At 50.3% G+C, this 10692-nt stretch overlaps 1 protein-coding gene across 2 annotated transcripts; it reads right to left on the bottom strand.

Moving 5' to 3' along the window:
* On the bottom strand, positions 1-5799 carry RPS19 (ribosomal protein S19). Of its 2 annotated transcripts, none has more exons than XM_084770886.1 (6): positions 5656-5799; positions 5159-5229; positions 4833-4933; positions 1106-1289; positions 649-703; positions 1-71 (listed from the first exon to the last, which is right to left on the bottom strand). In XM_084770886.1, exons 2-6 carry the CDS (start codon positions 5227-5229, stop codon positions 45-47), a joined length of 438 nt encoding a protein of 145 aa, XP_084627012.1. In that variant the 5' UTR covers positions 5656-5799; the 3' UTR covers positions 1-44. The 2 variants fall into 2 exon arrangements, with proteins under 2 accessions (XP_084627012.1, XP_084627013.1); XM_084770887.1 differs by lacking the exon at positions 5656-5799 and adding an exon at positions 5459-5592.
* Positions 5800-10692: the final 4893 nt, after the last annotated feature.

The following is a 10692-nucleotide window of genomic DNA, read 5'->3' as shown; positions in this document are numbered from 1 at the left end:
CAGGATTATGAACGAGGCAATTTATTAACCCAGCATCCTTTGTTCTAATGCTTCTTGTTGGCAGCTGCCACCTGTGGGAAGACACAGATGGGTCAGTGTGGCTCACTACCTTCTGCCCCATTATAGTAGACTACACACTAGTCAAGGGCTCCAGAGGAGCCTCTGCCTACAGTCCTGAGGGGAAGGCTACTGTGCTATTTGTGCTCAGGTGCTTTCTACTGCGATCAAGTTCAAGGCTAAAATCTTCCAAGACCCAAAGGAGTGGAGTCTGTAGTAGAGAAAGAAAATTAGGTGTGGAATGCCAGGCACACCTCTGGGCTCCTGTGTACACCATGACTTTCCAGGGCGGGAGAACATTTGACACAGGAGGTAGTGGGAACAGTATCTGTGTGGGCCTGAACCAGCCAGCCACCCCATCTCTACCTCTCCCAAACTGTCTACACCAGAAGTCCTTAAGTATGAGGAATAGTGGCTGGGATCCCTAACCTAGTCATCTGCATGAGGGTACAAGGTTGCCAAAGCCCAGCACCATCTTAGGCCAGGCAGTCTCGGCACCCTCAGTAGACTTCATTGCTTTTTCTTTCCCAGCGTTGACCTCCGGCCCCTCCCCTCCCCAGGCTATGCCTCAACACAAGTGCACCTCCTCACCTGTCCAGCAATCCTGTCCAGATCTCTCTGTCCCTGAGGTGTTAGCTTGCGGCCCCTGTGCAAAGGGAAAATAAAATTAAAATAAAACCACAGCCCTTGGATGAGCCCAGCCCAGCTCCCCTCCGGGGCGGACAGAAGGAAGTACTAAGTGATGGAGCTGCACTCTGCTGGCCAAGTCCCACTTGTGCCCAAGCCAGCTGCATCCTAACAAGCTGGGGGCAGGAGCGGGAGACCCCTGGGAGCTGACGGGGTGTCGTTTGTGCAAGCATTAGATCAAAAGCCCCGAAAAATCAATTGGGAAAAGTTAACGAGCAGGCTAATGAAAGTGGACAGTCGCTAAATTACCTTCCCAGAGCCAGAGAGGTCTGCTGAGGCCCTCACTGCTTGCTTTCTCAAGGCCCCAAGTCCGCTTCTAGGGACCAATGGAATACCCCGGCCCAGCCGCAGCCCTGCATACCCATCTTGGTCCTTTTCCACCATTTTCAGCCCCTCCAGGGCTTGGAGGACCCGGCGGGCTACACTCTTGGAGCCTCTGCTGAAGTGGCTGGGCCTGACACCGTTTCTCTGCCGTCCTCCATAGATCTTGGTCATAGAGCCAACCCCTGCACCACCGCGGAGGTACAGGTGCCGTGCTGTGGAAGCTGGGGGGATGGGGCAAGAAGGAGCCGGAGGTCATGTGCTTGTCATTCAACTGTGTAAAACGAGGCAACCATTTTACAGGGGAAATGGAGAACAAGTACCCCTGGTCCCAAGGCTGCCTGGCTCTGTGCCCACTAAAGGTGACCATCTCCACACGCCTGGGGCAGGACAGGGAAGGAAGCATCTGTTCTAGGGCGCAGCTTAGCCCTGGGAAGCATGTAAGTACTAGGCCTCTTTCTGTGGTGGGTACCTCAAACTTGCAATGTGCACTGGCTCAACCATGGACACAGGATCATGGCTCCTGGGGGCATCCATCTGGCCTGTCAAGCAGGCTTCAGAAACCCTAAGGTGCTGAGCTCAAGCTGTCAGCCACCTTCTTCACAGCCTCAAGGGCTGCAGCCCCAGGCAACACACTCAACCTTAGCAGGAGCAACAGTCCTACAGGGCAGCTAAGACCCACGCCCTATGCACTACTAGCTTCCAGGTGCTCACAGTCCTATGCCATTTTGGTGCAAGGGACTGGTGCCCAAGATGTAGAAATGCCTAGACTAGGGCCACAAGGCTCTGCCTGCCTAGGGGACACAGGGATGGCTTCACTCCTAACACTAGGCAATCATCTTTTTTTTTTTTTAAGATTTAATTTAATATTATGTATACAGTGCTCTGCCTGCATGGACACCTGCAGGCCAGAAGAGGGCACCAGATCTCATTATAGATGGCTGTGAGCCACCATGTGGTTGCTAAGAATTGAACTCAGGACCTCTGGAGGAGCAGTCAGTGTCCTTAACCTCTGAGCCATCTCTCCAGCTCCAGGCAATCACCTTGACTGGGCCCCTGTGCTCATTTTGCTTGGGGGGGGGGGAGTTGAGACAGCCCCACAGCTGTCAGGATGAACAGACCCCAAGGCAGGAAGCGCAGACCCTGATGAGCCACCACTCTAGTTCCCGCCCCACATGTCTGCACCAAGCGGCCTGCTCTTCCTCAGGGCAGGGAGCCTTGGCTTCAACTAGGCTGGCTGGACACAGTGGTGACAGCACCTGGCAGAGCCCCAGTGTCTGTATAGCAGTACCGTATAAATGCAACTGCAGGCAGTGACAGGCTCGCTAGCTTCTGTAATGGGGATTTAACAGCCCCTTCCAGCACCACATAAAACCCCTCTAGTGGAGAAGCACCTGCCAGCTAATTACAAGACACTAACCTGCCACTCCAGAACTTGTGTGCATTCCTTTTTACTTAAAAAAGAGCAATTTAGTGGCTGTAAGCTGCAAAAACAGGGTATTTCCTTATCACTTGCTTCCTCAATAAGACCTGACTCTAGCACATTTTGAAGGTAGAACTTTAAGCAAAGTTGCAGAACTGCTGCTAGAGTTTCAGAGGGTCACCGAGCCAGCTTTGGTCCAATGGCCTCTCACCATCCGAGGGAGTTGGTGCCCTGTGTTTAAAATCACATGCAGACTCGAGGCAAGAACTGTGTCAAAGTGTGGGACGAACCTTGCACATTTTTCTTTCCTTGAGACAGGGCTTCTCTGTGTAGCCTTGACTGTCCTAGACTCGCTTTGTAGACCAGGCTTTCTCTGTCTCTCAAGTGCTGGGATTAATGGCGTGAGCCATCACTGCCCAGCTCCTTGTACATTTTCCGCTGACTTCTAAGGAAAAACGACTTTCCTGGCCCCAATCCCCTCCTGTTGGCTCTCTAACGGAAGTGGCTTCCTAACAGTGTCACACTGAACCAACAAACGGGGCCCTTTGTTCCTAGCCCTCCTCCTCAGGACCCTGTGCCTACCCAGGAGGGCCCACCTTTTGCTAGGGAGCCTTTTCCTGCTCCCCAGTGCAAACATGACCATGCTCCCTCACTGTACTTATTCTAGCTCAAACACAAGTGGCAGCACAGGCCAGCTCCCAATTACCTAGAGGAACGTGCAATCATAGCCTACAAGAACAGTTTTGAACAGAGCTGGCATATCTTAGAAATAAGTAACACCACCCCTGTACCCCTTTCCCCTCTGGTACAACAGGTCACTGTATGGCAACGGCTACAACTTGACAAGCGCATAAGCTTTTGGGCCAAACCAGACAGGAACCCATTAGACTCCAGAACAGACATTAACTAGCAAACACTTTCTGCTCTAGAACGCAAACCTCTATGCCACAGGGTAGAGGACCAGCAGCTAGCAGAGGCTGCACACCCAGTGTGATATTCAGGAAAGAGCACAGGCTTCTTAACATTATCAACAGCCTTATCCAGGCCTAGAACTCTGGGCATCAAGTGTTGGGACTATAAGCATATGCCATTTAGGCCTGGCCCTAAACACAACCTGCCTGCTTCTGCCCCCAAAGTGCCAGAAATAAAGGCAAGAGCCACCTCCCTCGATTCCATCTCTTGCTAGCACCACCTTGCTTGCCTATAGCATAGAGAGGGCTGAAGCCAGTCCTCAGTGCTTGTGAGGTAGAGGCAGAGGCCAGCCTTGTCTATTTAGCAAATTCTAAGCCAAACAGGGTGCACATTGTGAGATCCCGTTTCAAAAACACAAAACCAGCAGTGACAAGCGTGGTAGATTCATACCACCAGCTATAGACCCTGGATAAGCCAGGACCTCCCCCATACCAACCATGAAAAACCAGACAACCAATTCTGTCTAGGAGGCAGAGACCATAGCATGTACAACCAACTCTACCTAGACAAAACCAACATCTTCCCTCTTGCAATCCTAATGTAAAACCGTCAGTGACACTCTGCCCTTGCTTCCAAAAGGAAATGCACCTTAGTCAGGCCTTACCAGTGCTGCGGCCAGCCAAGGCCACCCTTCCCTCCACGACCCTCACTGCTGGCCGGAAACGCAGAGACACACCGCCTCTGCCTCCCTGAGTGCTGGGATTACAGGTGTGGGCCACTGTACCCAGCAGGACCCTCATTCCTAAAAAATGAGCTGGCAGGTGGATGCACAGACCTTTCCCCCACACTGTGGAATTGACCTTTTGGTTTTGAGAAGCTGTGTTGAGCCATGATGCTCCCTGTGCCCATGTCAAATCCTGAAACGAAGTGGCTCCCAGCCACAGCTGAACTGCTTCACAGTCTGAGGCCCCTAGCAGAGGCCCATACACACACTGCAACCTTGGCACAACCCAGCACAGGTCCCACCCCAGAGCTAAGGCTACAAGGGACGCAAGGATACACACAACACCCAGACAGAATCAATAACTCATGACAAGCTATGAGACTCAGAAATACCAGAGAAGCACCCCAAAAGCTTTGGGCACCAGGAGCCCAAAGTTTCCTTTAGAACAAGGAGTGGCATTCTCAACTTGCCAACCACGCATCTGTGACTCGATAAGAGATGGATGCAAACGCTATACCATGAATACAATAAGCTATCAGACCCTCAAGTGAGCACCTATAAACAGAATATAAACACAAGTGTTCCCAGGCTTTCTTTTGACCTCAAAGCTTTTAAAGCAAGAACTCTGTTTCTTTCCAGTTCACAGCTGGGAGGGAAAGATTGGGGTCACCCAGCTCCGCACCCCCAGGCAAAGGCCCCAGCTCTCACCAGCTCGTGTGTAGAACCAATTCTCATCATAGGGAGCAAGCTCTTTATGTTTGGCCAGTTTGACGGTGTCCACCCATTCGGGGACTTTCAGCTTCCCGGACCTAGGACCAAGAGAATCGAGTAAAGCACACTTTAGTTACTTCAGATCCTCCACCCGCCCCCCCAACATAAAAGAGTAAGTCTGATCGAACAAGCTAAAAAGGAAACAAGGGCCACCCTAGGCCTAATTCAGAAAAGGATCCAACAACATGGCCAGACACGTTGGGGTGGGATGGGGATGGTGTCACCGCTCACAGGGGTCAGGGCCTCGGTTCTTAAACACTTACTTCTTGAGGAAGGCTGCCAGAGCTCTGACGAACTCCTGCTGGTTAACGTCTTTTACAGTAACTCCAGGCATCTAGGAGAAAAGGGCAGGCGTGTCGACATAGAGCTTGGTGGAAAACCCTGACGTGGGTCTATCCAGGTCAGCACCGACCCTGTTCCTCCCCACCATCCACCCAGCCTCATTTCACTTCAGCTGCAGCTCCCGTGGGTCCCGACAAGAGTTCCCGGGTGCCCACGGCATGCCGATCGCAGCAGCAACCCGAAGAGGTGGCCGCGTGGGAGACTCCCGGGGCTCCACTCACCCCGCCACCTAAACCCTCTGGGTTCCCGAGTTGTGGCGATCAGGCATGTCCGGGCCTGCCGCTCGCACGTGGCCGGGGTTCCAGAGGGCGGAGCGACCCCGCGCCGGGCTTCCCGCGGTCCCCGGCACGAGCTCTTGGGGCAAGACAGCCCGGCCCCGTGGCCCCGCGCACAACCAGGACCCAGAGCTCTCCCTTACCGTGCGGCCTCCGCGCTGCCAGCCAGGGGAAAGGGAACGACGGGGTTTCCCGGGCGCACAAGTCGGGCGTCGAGTCTCGCGAGAGTTCGGAGTGCTCGCGAGAGCGGCTAGACCAGAGGTTTCCGCCTCTCTGAGGGCGAATGTGGCTTCGGCTCCACTTCAAATGGGCGGGCCTGTAAGAGGAAGGGGTGGAGAAACCAAGAGAAAGGACGAGGGGCGGGCGAGGGCGGGGGGAGATGAGAGGGAGAGGTCAGTTTCCTCTTTCCGTCTCCTGGGGCGTGACCCGAGAGAGCTGGGAGAACCTCGCTTCGTTTGAGCCTTGGGTGTCTGGCGGGAACTACTGAGGGCGGAAGTGCGGGCAAGGTTGACAGAGCAAGAGAGGAAGGCGGGGCTCGGCGCGAGAGCACGTTTCCTTGTGAAGCTGCGTTTCCCTGGCCGGAAATGGGAGTAGTAAGGGCGGAACCGTGCTGGGAAGACCAGGAAAAGGCAAGGATGGCATGTGGCCACCACCACCACCAGCCGCTTTTGTCCTCGCACCAGTGTTTGTAAGATCAGGGCTACACGGAAGCCCCACCCATCTTTGGGCGGAAATTGCTTCAGCTCCTTTGACGCTAGCGGAGTGGACACAAGGCCTTGGTGGCGGGGAGGAGATTAGGGCGGGGACAAAGAGGTAGAGGCCGGACCTTGGTGAGGGATCCGCTCTGCCACCTAGTGCTGGGGTCTGTTTGCTCCGTCCCTTAATCTCGTCCCATTTGCCCCTTTAGAGTCGTCATTCAGGCTGACCTGTGTAACTTAACTTTTTTTCTTGTCTGCCTGCCGGTCTGTCTGTCTGCCTGCCTGTCTATATCTATCTAGTATTTGAGACAGGGTCGATCTATCTATCTATCTATCTATCTATCTATCTATCTATCTATCTATCTATCTATCTATCTATCTATCTATCTATCTATCTAGTATTTGAGATAGGATCTCATTGTTTAGCAAAGACTGGCCTGGAACTTTGTTTATCCAAGACTGGTCATGAACTCATGACTCTCCTGCCTCGTGTTACAGGAATGCCATGCTACGTGCTATGCCAGTATCTTGAGTCCCCCCTCCCCACCCCCCCACAACGAGCGCATGAATGTTCCAGGCTGTGTTACACCCAGATGAGTAAATGTTACTCAAGATAACATTTAAATCAGGGTCATGGAGATGGCTCGGTAGGGAGACGTTCTTGTTGTGCAAGCCTGATGACCCGAGTTTGATTCTTGGAACCCATGATGGAAAAAAGGAGGACCAACTACAGAAATTTGTCCTCTGGCATCCAAGTGGCACACATGTGTTCAAACATCACACGCATGTGCACTCCTTTATATACACACTAGTGCAATTTCAAATTAGAAAAAATATTACAAAGAAATGAATTATTAATATATAAGACAAGCCGGGCGGTGGTGGCACATGCCTTTAATTCCAGCACTTGGGAGGCAGAGGCAGAGGCAGGCGGATCACTGTGAGTTCAAGACCAGCCTGGTCTACAAAGGGAGTCCAGGACAGCCAAGGCTACACAGAGAAACCCTGTCTCGAAAAAACAAAAACAAACAAACAAAAAACAAAACAAACAACAACAACAACAAAAACCCCACACACAAAAGAAAAATATATAAGACAGAGAAAGGTCAAGCCAGTTTGAGGGGCTGGCGAGAGAGATGGCTCAGCTCTTTGAGAGGACCTGAGTTCAGCCACATGGAGTGGCTCACAATCGCCTGTAACTCCACCTCCAGAGAAGGAGAAATGTCCTCTTTTGGCTTCCTCAGGCACCTGTAGACATGTATGTGCATGTGCACACACATAAACATAATTAAAAGTTAAATAAAAAAAAAAACCCCAAATCAAAAAAACCCAACCCAACCCAACCCAAAAAAGCCCCCAAAACTGAACCCCCCCAACAAAACAAAACCCAACCAAAAAAAAAAAAAAAAAAAAAACCAACAATAAAAAACCCCAACCCAAGAAACCCTTAAACACCTAAGTGGGCTGGGCATAGTGGTGCACCTGAATAGTCTTAACACTTTAGGAGGCAGAGGGAGGAGGATTACTGCAAATTTGAGGTCACACTGGCTTGCATAGTGAGTTCTAAGGCAGCCAAACATAAGGAGGCTATCTCAGGTTTTTTTGTTTTTTTGGTTTTTGAGACAGGGTCTCTCTGTGTAGCCTTGGCTGTCCTGGACTCACTTTGTAGACCAGGCTGGCCTCGAACTCACAGTGATCCTCCTGCCTCTGCCTCCCAAGTGCTGGGATCAAAGGCATGTGCCACCACACTCAGCTGTAGGCTGTTTTTATGTGTAGTCCTGGCTGTCCTGGAAGTTACTCTGTAGGAGTGAACTCAAGAGATCCACCTTCCTCTGCCACCCTAGTGCTGAGATTAAAGTTGTGTACCACCCTGTGACTGTTTTTTATTTTTGTTATTATTATTATTATTTTAATTCTGGAAAACACTACTTTTTTTTTTTTTTGTAAAACCAAAACCACGTAAAATGAAAAAGAATGGTATTAAGCCGGGTGTGGTGGTGCACGTCTGTGATCCCAGCATTAGGGAAGCAGAAGCAGGTGGATCTCTGTGTTTGAGAACAGCCTGGTCTAGAATGTGTGTCCAGGACAGCCAGGGCTACACACAAGGAAACCCTGTCTCAAAAAACAAAACAACACCAAAACCAAACAAACAAAAAAGAAAAAGAAAAAAGAAAAAAGAATGGGCTGGATTAGGAAGTTGTTGATTTTATGGTGCACATGTCGGCACTGGCTTAGTAGGAACACAATCCCTGAGGGACTGGACAGAACCTGTTTACCTAGTCATTCACTCTGAGTCCCCCAGAGAGAAACTGCAAGACAGGCTGGTCCTTTTTGAATAATTATTCTGGGGACTGGGGACACAGATTGACACTAGCATAGCTTAGTGTGATCAGGTTTGTACCTCTAAGGAACATGAAGGCCTAAAGAGCTTAACACAGATGTCGAGTTGGATAAAAGGATAGATCCTGCTTTGGGGAAAAGCTCCGGATCCCAGAGGGTCTATGCAGGGTATGGTCACCTGCTGTGGAGCATGGGCATAGCCTTGCAGAGCTAACTACCCGAAGAGACAGGCTGAGTGATGCGCCTGCGCCAGCTGGGGCTGAGGACTCAAGTGTAGCCTGCATGGACTACTACTGTAGTGTGATGTATAGAACCCACACAAAGTAGCCCCCCCCCCCCAAAAAAAAGTTACAGACTACAAGTGTGGTCAGGAGCAGGCCATGTCCCTGCAGGGCTGGAGTGACCAGAATTTGGATTTTCTTTTTTCTATTTTTGGAAATAATTTTTTTCCTTCAGAATTTGGACTTTCAAAGGACAGAATGTTAAATGTACCAGCTTGCTTTCTGGTGCTGTGGTAAACACCATGACCTAAGCAACTTGGAGAGAAGAGAGCCTGTGTCACTGACACGCCCCTCACCGACACGCCCCGACCACAGTCAGTCACTGCAGGAACTCAGGGCTCTGCTTACTAGCCTGTTCCTCCTGATTGTCTCAGCCTGCTTTCCTACATAGCTTAGGACTACCTGCCCAGGGCTGCTGCTTCACACAGTGGCTGGGCCCTCCCACTTATTAATTAACAAACTGCCCCACAGGTCAGCCTGGAGGGAACATTTACCACAGCACCAGAAAGCAAGCTAGAATACTCACCAAGAGCATTGCATAATTTTGGTAGAATAAGGCAGAAACATTTGTGCCTCTGCCTAATGACCTCCCTACAGCCTTAAATCTTTTATTCTTAGCTTTATAAAACGTTACAGCCTGGGGGGCTGGAGAGATGGCTCAGCAGTTAAGAGCACTGATTGCTCTTCCAAAGGACCGGGGTTCAATTCCCAGCACCCACATGGATGCTCACAACTGTCTGTAACTCCAAGATCTGACACCCTCACACAGACAGACATGCAGGCAAAACATCAATGGACATAAAGTGAAAATAAATAAATAATTAAAAAAAATGTTACGGCCTGGCAGCAAGGAGGAATCTTGATCAGTTTCTAGAAAGCTGCCTTGAACTTTTGGGCTAACCACTTTCCCTCTCTTAGCAGAGATGACAGAGGGCGGCTGGGAAAGAGGAAAGGATCCTTCTGATCTTTGATTTGGTCTTGTATTTTCTGAGTTATACTTTGTGTGGGATGCTGGGTATTGAACCCAGGGCCTCGGCATTCCAGCCAAGCACTGGGTCACTGTGCTTTAGCCCCAGCCCCTCTAAGGGATTTAAAAAACAAACAAAAAAACAAATAAAACAAAACAAACAAAAATAATGGTCCTTCTTAGGAAAACCTCCTGATAGAGACTAACTTGGTTCTTGCTGCCCTAATTGGCTTTAGACTTCCCATCTGGAAAATGTCACATTACATTAGTATCAAGTTAGTATTTTATTGGCCAAAGTTGACCCGAAGCTGTGTTGTTTGGCCACTGTAACATTTAAAGAAGGCTGTACCGATGTTTGAAAATTATTATTGGATGTTGAACACAGAAGTCCAGTTTCCCAATTTCTCTTGAAAAATCAGAGGATGTAGCAGGAGTGAGGCCATGCTTCTACCAGGAGTAACTGAGCAGCGCCAAGAAGGCTGCTATGGGTGAGGCCTGCAATCTGTTCTCTTCACGCCTTTATTTTGTCTTCTTGGCCACTGTGTAGGCATTTTAATTTGTGGCTCTTTGGAGAGCAGAGGACAGGTCATATCTGGTACAGAGCATGACTGTTACCACACTGGTGACCACTCCCCCAGTTCCTCTTTCCATGTTCACAAGCTTTACTTTGCTGTTCTTTGTGGCACTCTTATGAGCCATCCTACCTCAGCGTCCTGCGTGCTGGCCTCCTCACAGCTGTGAGACACCATGCCTGGCTTTGTGGAAGTCCTTAAGTGATGACAGTCTCTTCATTCACTCAGGACAGGTCGTGCTGTGATAATAAACTCTGTATCTCGATGGCTTAAATGGCAAAGGTTTATTTCTTGCTTACAGAAACCTACATACATACATATT

The sequence above is a fragment of the Acomys minous genome (assembly GCF_964271855.1).
Source record: "Acomys minous genome assembly, chromosome: 20".
In the NCBI taxonomy this organism is placed as follows: Eukaryota; Metazoa; Chordata; class Mammalia; order Rodentia; family Muridae; genus Acomys; species Acomys minous.
Note: the sequence above shows the minus strand (reverse complement) of the source record. Positions and strands in the feature narration are given on the sequence as shown.